At 44.3% G+C, this 17,146-nt stretch overlaps 1 protein-coding gene and 1 pseudogene across 1 annotated transcript; one reads left to right on the top strand and one right to left on the bottom strand.

Annotated features, from left to right (window-relative positions):
• Nucleotides 1-352: 352 nt before the first annotated feature.
• Nucleotides 353-811, bottom strand: LOC122095969 (receptor-binding cancer antigen expressed on SiSo cells-like). The gene has a single exon (XM_042666320.1). It carries the CDS (start codon nt 809-811, stop codon nt 353-355), a length of 459 nt encoding a protein of 152 aa, XP_042522254.1.
• Nucleotides 812-6,811: 6,000 nt separating this feature from the next.
• LOC122095877 lies at nt 6,812-7,912 on the top strand (annotated as a pseudogene).
• The last annotated feature ends 9,234 nt before the right edge of the window (nt 7,913-17,146 follow it).

Here is a 17,146-nt window from a genome sequence, read left to right as displayed (position 1 = left end):
ACAAAAAAATGTAGAATTATTTATTTTCTAATCATACACAGTGAAGGAAATAGATAATAGAGTTCTTTTCCACCATAAAATTATTTACACCCATTTATTTATCTAGAAACACTAGCTTGAGAGGTAGTGATATATTCCATTTGTAATAATTTTTCTCCAGAAAACAATCGTATGTCTGGAGAAAATAGTTGAAGAAAATAGTTGCATACATCTTTTCTGTCCTTTTGAGTCTCAATCACTAAGAATTCCACATACTTTGGGATAATCTTGGTCTCCTGAATGGGCTGATGAATGCATTAAAATCAAGCCTCAGAACAACTTCTGTTTCCCAGGCTGTACCTTCTTCCTCTTCTCATGCATTAGTAGTTTCTTGCCAAGTGTGTAAGTCACCTAATTCAGACGACTGATGAAGAGCTGTTAGTCTACTGAAGAAACATGTGCTACCATTGGCGATGCCAAAATTTAAAGGTTCTCTCTTCTTAATGACAATTTTCTGATTTTTCCTTATAGTTGGTGTCATGTCCTTAAAAGAGTCAGGTTCCAGTTGTTCCAAAGTGTTTTGTTGTGATGCCACATTGCCATTCCCTCCTTCAGTCTTTACACTTGTGGGTGCATCTTCATCCCAGGACGTCCACTCCTCCATATCTATATGCTTTGGAACTGAAGAATAATCAACTGTAGTTGGCAAAGTTATTTGGTCTCCACTTAAAATTTTTCCTCTGCCAGACCTACACTTTAATCTCTTTAGGAATGACAATACCATTGCCAAGCAGGTACAAACTTTAAGTAGCTGAAACTGAGTGATGGGCATGGGAGGAATCAAAACCCACTGCACAGATGAGGAAAGCAACGTGAGAGTGTCCAGTTACAGAATCCCACGCCTTGCACTGGCGTCATGTGGACTGCACAAAGTTGCTGGTCATGAGTGCCCTGTGGGCTAGGACTGGGATTTTGGACAAACTTGCCATGAAAGATGAGAGACCAGGCGTGGGACAGCAGGAAGGACTGGTAAATGTCAAGATTTGGGGTTTCCTGTTACCCCACAAGCCCACCTTCCTGTCGTGGCAAAGGCCCTGGGGGCCTGAATCACTCCTCTTTCCCTATTTCGATGAGCAAGTAATAAGAGGTTCTGAGAGTTCTGGCTTTGTAGATGTCTTTTCTTTCTGTGGTAGTGGAAGACTTTTTTCTAGGAAACTAAGTATTTGGTTTACCATGGCAAACACCAAAGCCATGAGTTTTTCTTGGCGGCAGTCTCTGGAAATGATGCACAAGAGATTCTGGGTTGGGTATTAGCAGACCAGGTGGGACAGAATTTGCTTACTCACAAGCCCAACCCTCAAGGCAAAACTGCTCTGGATGGGCCAGAGGATAGTGTAAAGTTGTCCCTCACCCTCTGTAACTTATAACAACTTTGCACTTGTAATAGCTCTGCCTTTTCTATCCTCCCTGGTTTACAAGGCACTGCCAGAGCTGGTGGATTGAAGCTGTTTTCTCTGGGATTATCATGTGTACTCCGTGCCCTGGAGAAGCGAGGGGATAATGTAACCTTGGCTTTTATAACCCTTCACACCTTACCGAAGGCTGAGGACTCAAATTTCCTTACATTTGTGTGGCCTGTGTCAGGCTATCCCAGGTGCCTTTCTGTGGCCACACACAACACTAGAGGATTGTAGGAAGGTGCTGTTGGGCGTACGGTACAACTGCCCTCCCTATTCCACTGATTACACCTTGAAGAACTGACCAGATTCAGGAAGAGGGGTCTTCTGGGCAGCAGGCCCAGGTCACTGCTACTCTCATATTCATGCCTTAAGTAGGAAGCACCAATGTGTATTCCTACTCCAGCCGGGCCCCTACCAGTTCTGTTCCCTGTCTTTACATCAGCCCAGTGGCCTCATGACTCAGTCTATCAATGGGTCTATGGGAACATTGGAAATCCCTCTTATTGACATGGTTCCAGCTCTTTGTCTCACTGATGAAGGGGATTTTGACAAGTCATATTAGCTTTAAACTTGTGTTTGTCATCTCTAATGATGGCATTGGTGTGAGGATTCCATTCAGTATTTTCCATAATCACCTAAAGTACCCCAAGGTATAAACCATTCACAGTTAGAGCAGGTTGTGGTAACCACATTGCCAAGATGGCTCCAGTTAAATCCAGTATTTTTATTTCACTCATTGTGATGAGAATCTGGAGGTTTCTGTCTTCTCTGTCTTGTGTATGATCTCCCCAGACTTCAACTCAGCAACCATCTGAAAATAGAGAAGAAGCCTTTGGTATCCCCTCTGGGATGGATTCTCTGCAAACAATCTGATGGGGAAATCAAAGTGTCTTCACTCCAGGTCTGCTTTGGGCCCAGAATTTCTCTGAATCATTGCCCTGTGCATTCCAAATCCATTTCGGGATTTCCCACATGGATCAAAAGGGTCTCTCTGTAGAGCAAGAAACTGGAGCTGCAGGTCTTCCATGTCTGTCACTGCTAGAGGGGCCACAAGAACCCATCTTGAGAGACTCTACACTGTATTCCACTGTGTCTGGCTCTGATCTGAACTTCCCTGACGATACTGTTATTATGCCATGAACAATATGGCCAATTACAATTTTGTGCCAGAAGTAGAACTTCCTCCAGCAGACAAAGATGAATCATGGAGCCAGGTCCACCATTTTTCACTTAAGCATTCCATGTAGGGATGTTTTCCCTTGGTCTGGCTGGCCAAGGGATAAGCAGTTACATACTGGAGAGGCCTAGGCCAGAGAATACCTTCCATTTACCTCAAGTCTAGTGCACTGAGAATCATGGATGCACACACCTATCCTGATGCCAAAATGATACTGGCATTGGATATCCTGACCTGACCTCCCTTGGTGTTATAGGTACCCTCTACTCAGGGTTGATCCAGATAGGGTACTGCCCATCACAACCAACCAGGGGTTCAGAGACCATGCAGAAATGCTTTTCCTAAGCCCCACTCTTCACCCCACAAGGGCAGACAGTCAGATTGGGTCACTATCATGCTAGTTGCAATGCCATTCAAAATGGAAACACCATCCTGGGATGCAGGAGACCACGGAGATTTGCATTTGTGGAAGCCAGGCTCCTGGGTCTGTTTATAGATTAAAGCAAGTTTTGTTGTTTTATATAGGAAATGTTAGATATGAATATTGATATTAAAATTCTGTTCTTCCAGTAAAAAATTAGAATTGATTGTAGTTATATCTGGAGGATCCACACAACCCCAGAACAATGGAAAAGATTCCTGATTTAGGAAGGACCTCACTGTTGTGGGGAAGAGTATCCTTAATCTGTCCTCCAATTATATTGCAGACTAAGATTACAGGAGGAGTTTGACTAGGAGAAATGAAACAGGCACTATTCAGGAGAAAGGAAGCAAGCAATGGAGGGAATTGGATGTGAAAAAGTTCTGGACACAGTGACTTTCCCTTAGAGGAAGAGAATGTCATATATATTTTCTTCTGGTCATATTGGTGGAATTGGATGGCCAGGAAAGTCTGGAGATTAGAGTCTACTTTCCTCATTATAGCAGAGAAGCATTCTAGGCCTTGAGAAGGGAGTGTAAATGAATACGGTGATACATTCCATAAAGGGGGAGCAGCATGGGTCACCTCAACTCTTTCCTGTCCTGTCAGCGTCATCATAACCACCACTTATGGCCACTGAGAAGATGTCCTCTCCAGTAGCAAAACAAAGCAGCTCCTACCTGCAAGCCACTGATTTCCCTTTCATGCCATTTCAAAAAATCTTTTCTCATTGTTATTTCTGAGCATCTACTTTGAGCTCTTGACATTGCTTCTTTCCATCTTATGAGTTTCACCCTGAAGGTTCTGTTCTTGTCTGGACAATGCAAATACTTTGAACACATGTCCAACCCTCTTCCTTTTTATCCATTCCTGACATCAGGTTGTACCTCTGAATTATTCTGAGCAACCCCTAATGGTTAACTGGAACACTGGGCCGTGAGTCACTATACCTGGGTATGGCTTGCTGCAGGGGACACTAGGTTCTGCTCTGAGTGCCTCACATAATGTTCGCCAGTACCATTTATTCTCTTTTCTTCACAGGTCAAGGAATCCTTTTTTTTTTTTTTTTTGAGTCCATAAAGAGAACTAAGAATATCCACGGTTTTGAAAAAGAGGAAGAACAATGTGAGTGTGCAGGGGAATTGACAGAATGTAAGGTAAGGCCAGGAAGTTCATCCCTTACCAATGTGTGTGGCAGACCAATGTAGGGGGGTCCTGACCACTTTCTCTCAGGCCACCTTGGAAAAGAATGAGACAGGCCCAGGCTCCCTTTCATGCAGGCAGAGTAGCCATTAGCCTCAGCTTGGCAGCCTGGTGGGCACCTCAGAGATTGTGACCTCCAGTAGAAGACAGTACACAATTTCAGACCAGTTTCGACTGCTCAAGCATGGGTGGAGTCCTGGGATCTGGGATGAGCTTGTATAGACTTTTCATATGCATGTAAATGTCAAGCACGTATTAAAACCAGTGGAAATTCAGGGCAATTCTGATGTGGGATTTTCTTTTTTAAGATGGAATTTTGAAGTCTTTATTACTCAGTTAGCAGGCTACCTGCAGCAAGTTGTTACAAAAGCCTGCAGCCCCTAAATACACATAACACAGCTGGGAAACAGGCCAACAAACCAACAATACCAACAAACCAATTTAGCTTCAGTGGAGAGCTGAACTGGGATGCCATGATGACTGGAGGCTAGCCAGTAGACAGGACACAGGATGGGATCACGGAGACACACATAGCATGGTGCAATGCCACCTGGGCTGGTCCGGGCCTAAATAGTGCCAGCGCGGGGGCAAGCCCACAGAAAATTCCTAGTCCCAGGCACTGGTCTGACAGGTTTAATAACCTATCAGCTAAGTGCCTGACTGTCTCCAGGGATCTGGGCACGCCATCACCTGGGAGGCAGGGACATCTCCTTCCCCAGCATGAAGACAAGATGCCAGACCCTACCATCTACCACATGGCCAATATGGCACTGGCCAGACCTAATCTCCCTAGTTCATTTCCCATTTTTTCTTATGTACATGAAATCAAATAATTGATTTTTCTGTAAGAGGGTCGAGTATTTTCCCTGGGCTGTTTACTCCTGTAACTTAAGGAGTCTCCAGAAGTTAAAGTTGGATCCATATGGTTGGTACCCATATAGTCAGGGACTTTGAGCTTTCTTTCCCAGGTCAGGCAGGGTATGATATACAAATCTATGTCCTACAGAAACAATGTCCTTCTAATGTGGGATATTGGTACTTGTGGATATATTGTGAATATGGTTATCCTTTCCTTGTGTATATTATGCTTTCCACATTGGTAAATAAATACCATTTATTACATTTTAAATATTAATAGTTCTTTTTTATTGTGAAAATACTGTACAGAGGGGTTACAATAATAGTTCTTATATTCTTTTTATACAAGCATGAGGTACATGAAACCATGCTATTCTCATTATATTTATCAATATCATTTCACAGTGTTTTTTTTTTGAGAGGCATAGGCAAGGTTTGATGCTGTTAGAGAATTGTTTTCACAAAATAGAGATCTCTAGGAAGCTGTCCTATTTGAGATATGGGGTTTATCATGGATTACATACAGAGTAGGGGTGTAGAGCAGGTTTTAGTGTCACCTTTCTCATTACAGTTCCTATTTCTTAGAAGCCACATGCGTTGTTGCATGTGTTCCTTTTTATCCCAGAAAGATATGACCTCCCCATCCCCATCTTCTCTGCTTCAAGAACACTGTCAGGAAAGCAGCTCCTGAGGTTACCTAGATGTATACTAGGATATTTGCTCCTGTAAGATAGGAGCAAGTAGACAGTCTGCAAACAGTAAACACCATTTGCAGAGGAGTGGGCAGGCCTAGCTTCACTCTGGAGCCAAGCCTTTGAGGAAGTCAAGACCCTAGGTTAGCTTCCAATGCTTAGGACACTGGTGTTTTTTGTCTGTTTTTCCTTTTCCTTGCCTTACTATCCACATTTATTAAAGCTCCTCAATAATTTTTTTACCCTAATATTCCAGTGCAGATTTGCTGGAGTTACTTGATAAGGACAGCAAAGTGAGGAGAACCCATTGAATGCCCTGATAGCTTCATTTATTTTTGCCTAAAATACAAATGTTGCTGTCTTGGAATTTTTTTTCCAATTGGGTTAAAATTTACCCCAGTGAGCCCTTCCTTCTCTTTCATCTCTGTAAGCGCCTCCTAAACACCCCTGCGAGTATAGGTAGCAGATTTGAATAGGACCCCAGAGAGGATAGTGACCTAAGGTCCTGAGCCACAGATGAGGGAAATTTTTCTAAAAATGAGCAGCTCAAATCAAGCTTCAAGGTCAAAGGACAGGGTCCACCTTAGTGCTTATCTCTTTCTTTTTCAGCTAGAAAGGTCATATTAAATTGTCCAGAAGTTTAGCTTCCCGTGTTTATTGTATGACAGCTTTTTCCTTAAATCAAGCGCATCTATTGCTTTCCAGAACTTGAATATGAACTAAAACACATATAGAAAAAAAAGCACAGAGAAAGGGAGACCTTAGTGAACTTTTTTTTTGTAGAATATTTGATAAGAGATTACTTTTGGCCTATTCCCCTGTCCCAGCTTTGTTGTGAGGCAGAAAGTTCTATGGAGTCTCCCCTTGGTTCCTCTACTTGGGAGGACACTGTCATACCCATTTGTGCTAATTATGTGTCATCATTGGGATTCAGAAAATACATGGTACAAATGAGTTCACTCTCATCACCCATTAGTCAAACAGTGTTTGACTAACACAGGCAGTGCCAGCCTGTGTTCCTGAGTCATGATGGTGAAGGTTGGAGTTAACGGATTTGGTTGCATCGGGGACCTGGTCACCAGAGCTGCCTTCAATTCCAATAAGGTGGACACTGTGGCCGTCATTGACCTATTCAACAACCTGAACCTCTTTGTGTACATGTTCCAGTATGATGTCACCATGGCAAGTTCAATGGCATGGTCAAGTCTGAGAACTGCAAGCTGGTCCTCAATGGTAAGGCCATCACCATGTCCAGGAGTGAGATCCCGCCAACATCAAATGGGGCAATGCTGGGGCTGAGTATGTGGTGGAGTCCATGGGCATCTTCACCACGGTGGAGAAGGCCTGGGCTCACCTGAAGGGCGGTGCCATGCGTGTCATCATCTCTGCCCCATTGACCGACGCCCCGATGTTTGTGATGGGGGGGGATGAGCCACGAGAAATATGACAACTTGCTCAAGACCATCAGCAACATGTCCTGTACCACCAACTGCCTGGTGCTGCTGGCCAGGGCCATGCACGCCAAGGTCATCCAGACATCTTTGGCATCATGGAGGGCCTCCTGACCACCACGCACACCATCACCAACACGTAGAAGACCACAGATGGACAGTCAGGCAAGCTGCAGCGTGATGATATGGCATGGCCTAGAACCTCATCCTCATGTCCATGGGTGCCGCCAAGGCCGTGGGCAAGGTCATCTCTGAGCTCAGTGGGCAAGCGACTGGCATGGCCTTCCGCATGCCCACGCCCTCCTTGGTGGACCTTACCTGCCGCTGAGTACAATGACATTAAGAAGGTGGTGAAGCAGGTGTCCAATGGCCCCCTCAAGGGCATCGTGGGGTACACTGAGGACCAGGTGGTCTTCAGTGACTCCCACTCTTCCACCTTCCATGTGGGAGCTGGCATCACCCTCTATGACCACTTCGTCAAGCTCATCTCCTGGTACAACAATGAATATGGCTACAGCCACTGGGTGGTTGATTTGATGTCCACATGGCCTCCAACTCCCTCACTGTTGGGGATGGCCCCCCCCAACCAGTCCCCTGACACACAGAGAAGCCCCCTTCCTCACCATTTTCATCCTGGACCTCTGCCCAAAGGGAGGGGCTCAGAGCCCTGATGTGCCCACCACCGCACTACCAATAAAGCTGACTGTACCTCCCCTACCTCCACAAACAAACAAACAAAAGAAAAACACTATTCTCTGCCTTCTCACAGAAAGCAGCTTTGGAGATTGAGACAGTTCAATTACTGAGTAGTAACTTTTTTCCCCCTCTTTTTCTGTCTGTCATGGGGCTTGAATTCTGTGCCTGGGCACTGTCCCTGAGCTCTTCAGCTCAAGGCAAATGCTCTACTATTTGAGCAACAATGCAACTTCTGGTTTTCTGGTGGTTAACTGGAGACAAGGGTTTCATGGATCTTCTTGCCTTGGCTGGCTTTGAACCTCCTCAGATCTCAGCCTCCTGAGTAGCTAGGATTATAGACATGAGCCACCAGCACCTGGCTAATAGCAACTTTTTTTTTTTTTTTGGACTGTGGTGGGTCCTGAACTCTAATCCTGGGCGCTGTCCCTCAGCTCTTCAGTTCAAGACTAGTGCTCTACCACAAGAGCCATAGCGCCACTTCTGGCTTTTTCTGCTCATGTGGTGCTGAGGAATCGAACTCAGGGCCTCATGCATGCAAGGCAAGCACTCTATCACTGAGCCACCTTCCCAGCCCTAATGGCAACTTTTATATACCATATTTATAATAATTTAGTGTTCATATAAATTCCACAGTGTGCATTGTGTAATGGATACATAAGTCTCAGGGAATGAGACAAAATGATACATTTTTTTTGCAAAGCAAACTTCAAGCCTAGGGAGCTTCAATTGAATATTTCATCTGAATATTTCAAGTAGAGATAAGGCCCATCTTGTACACACCCTTCTAGAGCACAGATCTGGGTAAAACACCACCATACCATTTCCCTTCAATGAGAACAATGGTAATGTCACTCCAGCCACCAACACTATAGACAATCAAATTAATAGACCAGATGTTCCTGAAATTACCTGTCCAAATTTGACATAAATCATCAGAAACATAGATTTAGCAATGTTTAGTAGAGAAACTAGGATTTCAGAATAGGTGCCATAGGGTTGATCAGGACATGATTCCTGCTATTCATGCATTGCTGAGAGAGTGGGAGAATGGACTTTGTCTTGTGTCTGAAGAAGTTGCTTTTGGTGATAGTGGTACTCTTGGGATAGCAGGGCTTGGGAAGTTATAAGAGAAAGTTGTGTGGTAGGAATCACAAGCAGTGGCTTAGAAGAGGATATCTCTTAGACTGTGACCAAGAGCCCTGCAGGTCTCTACAGAATGAGATGATGGTACTGAGTTTTGTTGAGAAAGACATGAACAGAGATGTCCATGCCCAGAACAGGAAGTAGCCATTGCTCATTCTCAGCTCTGCTTTCACTACTGGATCAGTCAGTTGCTTAGACCAGTAGTCAACAGTGGTACACATCTTTCTCCACTAAACCAGTCACTATGAATTGAACAGACCACCTGGCTGCCAAATGTGAGAATCAGAGGCATGGGAAGCCTAGCCCAACCAGAAGCCCTGCTCTGCACTGATGTCACTACAGTTTGCTGGGCTGTTGGGAGGTAGTGAAAAAAACTGGCTTCCATTGTAAGAACCTGGAGGCCTCCACTATTCCCTGATGGTGTGCTGACCCCCATCTCAGTTCTGTCAGCCTGGTCTTACATCCTTGATGACCAGCAGCTGTAGAGTACCCCTTGCCCCTAATCGCTTCAGGATCTTGATGTCTAGCAGTTGTAAAGCTCCACCTGAGTGGTTTTCTTTGCTTTTATAAACTCTGCTCCATTGGAGGTCTTGACTGTTCTTAGTTTGAGGTAGCCCAAGGCAAGGCAGTCTCCTGCCAGCTAATAAAACTCCTTTGTTACTTTGACCATGCCTCTGTGGATTTTCTCAGTTCCAAGGTCATTTCATCTGGAGGCCCCAGTGAGATAATCCATTTGGACTGCATCAGGACTTAACTCCAGGAAATTCCCTGGTTGATGAGCGCCTCAGCCCTCAGGGGCAGCTGCTGAGATATGTTTCTCAGCTTTGAGGTTCCCTGAGCCTCCCTTGAGGGTCTGTTTTCTGGGGACCAATGTGGACAGGAGTTATTTAGATTTGGGGAGACTTAGCATAAGGCTGGATGCAGCTCTACTTCCTGAGTCTGAGGCCAGGACAAGACATTGCCATGTCTCCTTGGACTTCCTTGAGAAGTCATGTGGGTTGTGTTTGGGCTACTTCTCTATGTTTGTTTGTTACTAGTTTTATCTATGTTCTGTATACTCCCCCACTTACTCCATTATTCCAAGATGGGAGAAGGAGCCTCTGTATGTTCACCCCTGGAATGTATGACTAACAACTTCTTTTCTTTTAAACAAAGGTCTTCTCCCAGCTTGGATATTCCTGTAGTCCTTATCACTTTAAGGCCCTCTGTGAGTTAGAGTGGCCTTCTTTTGATGTTGGATGGCCTTCTGAAGGAACTTTTGAGCTCCCCACAGCATATAGGGTTCAGTGAGTCACTTTTGGAAATCTTGGACATCGTGATCAAGTTCCTTATATTATGGTATAGATTGACTTGATAACAAACCTTCTTGGCTTAAGAAGTGTTTACAACAATGTCCTAAATCAATTCAACTAAAGTTCTTGTAAGCAAAACTGTAACTAAAAAATCTTCTCCTCCAGTGTTATAGGATCCCCCAGAAGAAGATTTACTGGTGTACCCTCCCCCTTATTCTGTGCCATCAGTGCCTCTGATGTTAAGTCTCCTCCATATCAGAAGTGGTTCCTTGTACCAGCCTGAGGGCTTGCCTGAGCATCAGACCACAGCCCCCTTTCTACTCCCTGAGATAGGTGCCAACCCCTGGGGGAGACTGTGGGCAGGCCCCCTTTCTAATGTATGTTCCCTTTACACCTAGTGACTTGTATAACTGGAAACAACAAAACCCATCCGTTTCTGAAAAACCCCAGGGGCTCATCTCATTATTGGAGACAATATTCTTCCAACACCAGCCCACCTGGGGTGATTGTCAGCAACTTCTACAAGTGCTTTTCACCTCTGAAGAAAGGAAGCGCATCTGGTGCAGTGGCTTGAAGACAGTCCTTCTTTCTCCTGACTCACCCAAGCTTGGACTACAATAGCAGTTGAGGTAGAGAGGTGCTTACCAATGATCACCAGACTCTGTTAGCAGGGATATGGACAGTGGCTAGGAAGCCAACTAATTTATCTAAGGTGAGTGAGACTGTACAGCTCCCCAGTGAGTCCTCCGCTGCTTTTCTGGAATGGCTCTTGGAGGCCTATAGGACCTATTCACCTATAGATCCTGAGGCCCTGAACTGAAGAGCCCTAAATATGGCCTTCATTACCCAGTCTGCCCCAGATATTAGAAAAAAGCTTAAAAGGTTAGGAGGTGTGAGCTGGTAGTGGTTGCCCAGTGGGTGTTTGATAACAGAGATACCGTGGAGGAGAAATAATTTAAAAAGGCAGTTCAAGTTTTAGTAGCAACAGCAGGACAGAGAGCAAGAAACCCTCAGTGATGGCATAACTCATTTGCAAATGGATGTAGGGAACCTCTAAGACTAGACCAATATGCTTATTGTAAGCAAAACGGACATTGGAAAAAAGAATGTCCAAGGAGGAGAAAGAAGGAAGCTCAGATTCTAAACCTGGGAGAGGATGCAGAATGATGGGGCCAGGGCTCTGTCCTCAGCCTCCCAGAGCCCATGGTAACATTACAAATAGGGGCAAAAGGACAAAGTTCCTTTGGATACTAGAATTGCCTATTAGGTATTGAAAAAACCAGATGGACCAATGACTAAAGAAAGACTAAATGTCCAAGGGGGTCACTGTAAAGACTGAATCCTATCCATGGTTCCTGGATAGAATAACTGAGCAGGGAAAAGGAATGATTACCCACTCCTTTCTTGTCATTCCAGACTGTCCTTATCTAATCCTGGGATGAGACTTATTGAAAAATTTAAAAGCCAAAATTTCTTTTCAAGAGGAATATGTGAAATTATCATTAGAGGAAGGTCCCCGAATTAGTCTGCTGGCAACTTGTCCCCTTGGAGAAGACTGCATACTGCTTCCTCCAGAAAAAGACTAAGAGCCTCAACCTTTGCTTAGTTACTTCCAAAACAAGGTTCCTAGGGTTTGGGCAGAGACTAATCCACCTGGGCTGGCAGCCCACTGGCCACCCATCAGTGTCCAATTAATCAGTCAGGTACTGCCTGTAAGAGTGAGACGATATCCAGTACCAGCAGAGGCAAAGAAGATGATTGAGGTTCACATTAAATGCCTGAGGAAAAATGGAATTCTTGTCCCCTGCCACTCGCATTGGAATATATCTCTTCTACCTGTGCGTAAACCAGGCACCACTGATTGTTGACTCATGCAGGATTTGAGAGAAGTAAACAAGCAGGTGGAGACCATCCACCCTACAGTACCTAACCTTATACATTGTGTTACCTCCAGAACAACACATTCACACTGTGTTGGATTTAAAGGATGCTTTCTTTAGCCTGCCATTGGCCAAGGTAAGCCAACTCATACATGCTTTTGAGTGGACAGACCCAGAAGGGGGATTTTCTGGACAACTGACTTGGACCATGTTGCCACAAGGTTTTAAAAACTCCCCCACCTTATTTGATGAGTCCTTGATCCAGGACCTTTTAAATTTTAGGCAGTTACACCCTGAGACTACTCTTATCACAAGAGAATTGGAAAAGACCTTCCCTATCGAGACATTTCTGTCTGGATGGAGAAAACTGGAGGATGGATGGATATTCATCCCTCAGGGCCTGGGATAGACCTTAGTTTCCCTGACACATAAAAATACTCATTTAGGAAACACTCACCTGAGCAAAAACATTTCTTTTTTCCCCATTTAAAAGATCTAGTCTCTGATGTGGTGTATAGATGTGTAAATTGACAACAGGAAAATGCTGGAAAGATGGAATATGTGGAGAGGACGCATATGCGAGGAACCTCACCTGGTGAATTTGGGGAAGTGGACTTCACGGAAGTAAGTATGGGTATCGGTATCTGTTAGTACTAGTGGATATGTTTTCAGGCTGGGCTGAGGCATTCCTGACAAAAACCGAAACCGCTTAGGTAACAGTTAAAAAATTACCCCATGAAATAATTCTTCAATTTGGCTTACCCTTAGCAATGGGGCCTGGCTTTCACTGCCCAACTTACTTAATTATTAGCTAAGGTCCTAGGAATAAATTGGAAATTAACATTGTATTTATAGTCCTCAATGTTCAGGACAGGTGGAAAGAATAAATAGGACCTTAAAGGAAACTGTAACTTAATTAATTACAGAGACTGGCCATGACTGGGTAAGCCTCCTCCCTTTTGCTCTCCTTCAAGCAAGCTATACCCCTTATGTTAAAGGATTCACTGGCTTTGGAATAATTTATGGCAGACCACTGCCTTTGGTTCCTAAACTTGGAGAAGCTATATTAACAGAAACATCTAACCACAATCTTGCACAGTCACTGCAAGCTTTGCAACATGTTCTTTTATATGCCTCTCCTTTGGTGGCCCAGATTCACTGGCCTCCTGACAAAAACTCCACCCACTCTTTCTCTCCTGGACAGCTGGTATGGGTAAAAAGCCATCACGCTTCTGAATTGGAATCCAAGTGGCAAGAAGCTTAATCATTCTAACTATACTGTCAGCTGCTAAAGTTGTGGGAAAACATCATTGTATCTATCACTCACACCTTTGTACAGGTGGCCTGTTATCTGCTGGATCTGCTGCACTCTAAATCTGTCTAATGTTGGAGGGGGGTGGGTGTGTGAGAGGGGAGTTTAGGATTTGGCCCATGAGGATGTAAAAATCAATGATTTGATTTGGAGGTGAAGACCAGTGGGGTAATGTGAGAACCAAAGGTGTGGGGAGTCCAGCCTGGATGAAAGTCCCAACCCGCGTGGACATCATTCCTCCTGCTTTTGGAGGAAAGCAGCTCAAAATCTGCTGCTGCTACTGCAGGAACTTTGGTGGGTGAGGTGGCTCAGCTATTCCACGGACCCAATAGGATGGTGTGAGAACCCAGTGTTGACCTCCACTTCCAGTTCTGTCAGCCTGGTCTTAACCATCCTTGATGACCAGCAGCTGTAGAGCACCCCTGCCCCTAATGGCTGTAGGATCTTGATGTCTAGCAGTTGTAAAGCCGCCTTCTGTGTGATTTTCTTTGCTTTTATAAACTTCACCCCATTGGAGGTCTTGGCTATTCTTAGTTCTGAGGTAGCCCAGGACCAGGCAGTCTCTGGCCAGCTAACAAAACTCTTTTGTCACCACTGACCATGCCTCTATGGATTTTCTGGACTCTGAGGTCATTTCAGGATGTTCATGCCCAGAATGAGGAGCAGTCACTGCTAGTTCTCAGTTATGCTTTCACTACTGACTCAGTTAGTTGTTCAGATTAGTAGTCAACAAACACTGGTACACATCTTTCTTCACTAAACCAAGTTACATGACTTGAACAGACCACCTTGCCCCCATTAAGTCTTCACCCAGGGATTGTTAGTCTAAGACTGAACTAATTCATTATGGTCATACCATTTAAGTAGGTTGTCTGGGAAATGATAGAGTTCTAAGGAAAATGGGAGCCCAGAAGACCACTAGCTCTCTTAGAGAGTGCCCTGACCTCTGTGAGGCTCACTTGCTGCAGTATATATATACTCTGTGTGTGTGTGCGCGCGTGCGCATGTGTGCACGTGCTGGGAGAGGAGGGACTCAGGGGTGACTCTTCTGGCCTTTAAAGGGTTTTTTCCCTCCTTTTGAGAAAGTGACAGTTTTCAGTCAAGGTTGAAACACTGGAGCCATAAAGTTGGATCAGCTTTGTGCCCTTCTCTTGGCTTGGGCCTGCCATATAGCAGTTACTGTTCCCTCATAGCATCTGCAATGTGAGAAAAAAATTGAGAAATAGAGCGAGGGAAATCCTTCGCTCTGGAGTACAGAGCATGAGCTAAGGGACTGTTATTGAAACCCATCTCTCCAGAGAACCAATTTTCCCTCAGTGTGTGACTGTGGGCAAGTTGCTTCATTGACTGTAAAATATAGAGCCAAGTAGGACCCCACAGGGCTGATATGGGAGGGTAACCCCTTTGTAACCTTTATACCCTTCTTCCATGACTTGCAGCCACCCAGTCTTCTTCCCCTACATCTGTCTGACTCACTCCTGAAGGCTAAGTGTACTTATGTACACTTAGCAAGCACTAGCCATTTTCCCTTATTTGCTATATTAAGCCTCACAACCAAAAAGTATTAAGTACATACTATGAATACTCCTATTAATGCTGGGCTGGCAATTGAAGCAACAGGTGAAAATCTCTCAGACTGATGTGGCCTCTAAGTGAGACCTGGCCTTCCACTACTAGCATGTCAACAGTTGTCTGATTCTTCCAGTCTGCTCCAGCAGTGCATCAGACAAGTGTATCAACAAGACCATAGGAGCCCATAGACTTTGTCGGAGCTATTTAAGCCCCATCCCAGCAGCCTCCTTCCTAGTTGATCTTGTCTCATCCTCTAGATTTGATAGTTAAGGCATTTGTGTGGAATGTCCTGAGTTCTGAGGCAGTTGACAGTTAAGCAGCCCACAGGGATTCAGTGCTTACAGGAGGGGAAATGTGGGCCCTAGGCCATTTAGCAGGGCTTTATCTGGAACAAAGGTGGTGTCATTTGGACCAGGGATTAACATTTAGACCAAAAGTTAAATTAATGTCTGGATTCTTCTCTACACAGTTTTTTTTGAAAGTATCAAAGATCTGTTGATACTTTAGGACAGGAAGATTTTGGAAAATGAGAATGTATGGATTTAGTGTCCAGGCCATGAACTAGTGGTTCCAGGTATTCACAGCTCTCTGTCCCCAAGGAACAAGATGTGTTTTTTTCCTTTGCTTCCCCACCCTCCCAAGTTTTGGGCTTGAATTCAGGGCCTGGGCACTGTCCCAAAGCTTTTTTTTTTTTTAATTTAATTTTATTTTATTTGTGAACATACTGTACAGAGGGGTTGCAATTACATGGGCAGGATAATGCGTACATTTCTTACCAAGCATTGCAGCCTCCTCCTTTGGTTTACCCTTCAAATCCCTTCCCAGCCTCCCCCCTCCCCCCCAATTCCAATCCTTCTCCTTTCCCCCCTTCCCCCCCCCCCCCCCCACCGACGTTGTAAAGCTCGTTTTGGACATGACAACTTGTACTTCTCATTGTTGCAACAGGTCCACCTGTATCCTTAAACAACTGGTTTTTCCCCATCTCCTCCACAAGTTATACTGACATCAAATATAGTGAAAGCAGGGGTTATACTGTGGGGGAGGGACATACAAAGCAACAAAGAGATAATCTTATAAACGTGTTAGAAACATGCATGAAAGAAAAAAACATTAAAATACATATCTAAGGGTTCATTTTCCTGACATCACATTATCTGACCTTTTCCGCTTGACTCATACATATACTAGATATTGCAAATAAGGGAAACCATGGGACCTATGTTTCTTTGGGCCTGGCTTACTTCACTTGATATAATTTTTTCCAAGTTTTTCCATTTCCTAACAAATGGGGCAATGTCATTCTTTCTGATGGAGGCAGAGAATTCCATTGTGTATATATACCACATTTTCTTGATCCATTCATCTACTGAGGGGCATCTGGGTTGGTTCCATATCTTAGCTATGGTAAATAATGCTGCAATAAACATTGTTGTGCTGGTAGCTTTAGTGCGGTCTTGTTCGTAAACATTTGGGTAAATGCCCAAAAGTGGGATTGCTAGGTCATAGGGAAGTTCTATGTGAAGTCTTTTGAGGAACCTCCATACTGCTTTCCAAAGTGATTGAACAAGTTTACATTCCCACCAACAATGAAGTAAGGTTCCTTTCTGTCAACATCCCCTCCAGCATCTGTTGTTGTTAGAGTTCTTGATTTTTGCTGTTCTAACTGGGGTGAGGTGATATCTCAATGTTGCTTTGATTTGCATTTCTTTTATGGCTAGGGATGTTGAACATTTCTTCATGTGTCTATTGGCCATGCTTCTTTCTTCTTCAGAGAAGTTTCTCTTTAAGTCTTTCACCCACTTATTTATTGGGCAGTTGTTTCTATGAGGATTTGTTGTTGGGTGGTTTAATTTTTTGAGTTCCAAGTATATTTTAGATATGAGACCCTTGTCCGTTGTATGGCTAGTAAAGATCTTCTCCCAATCCGTGGGCTTTCTATTGATCTTGCTAGCTATGTCATTTGCCCTGCAGAAGCTCTGCAACTTTATGCAATCCCATTTGTCCAACCTT

Source organism: Dipodomys spectabilis, unplaced genomic scaffold (genome assembly GCF_019054845.1).
Source record: "Dipodomys spectabilis isolate Male_0828 unplaced genomic scaffold, ASM1905484v1 ptg000363l, whole genome shotgun sequence".
NCBI lineage: Eukaryota > Metazoa > Chordata > Mammalia > Rodentia > Heteromyidae > Dipodomys > Dipodomys spectabilis.
This window is presented reverse-complemented; position numbering and strand designations above follow the sequence as displayed.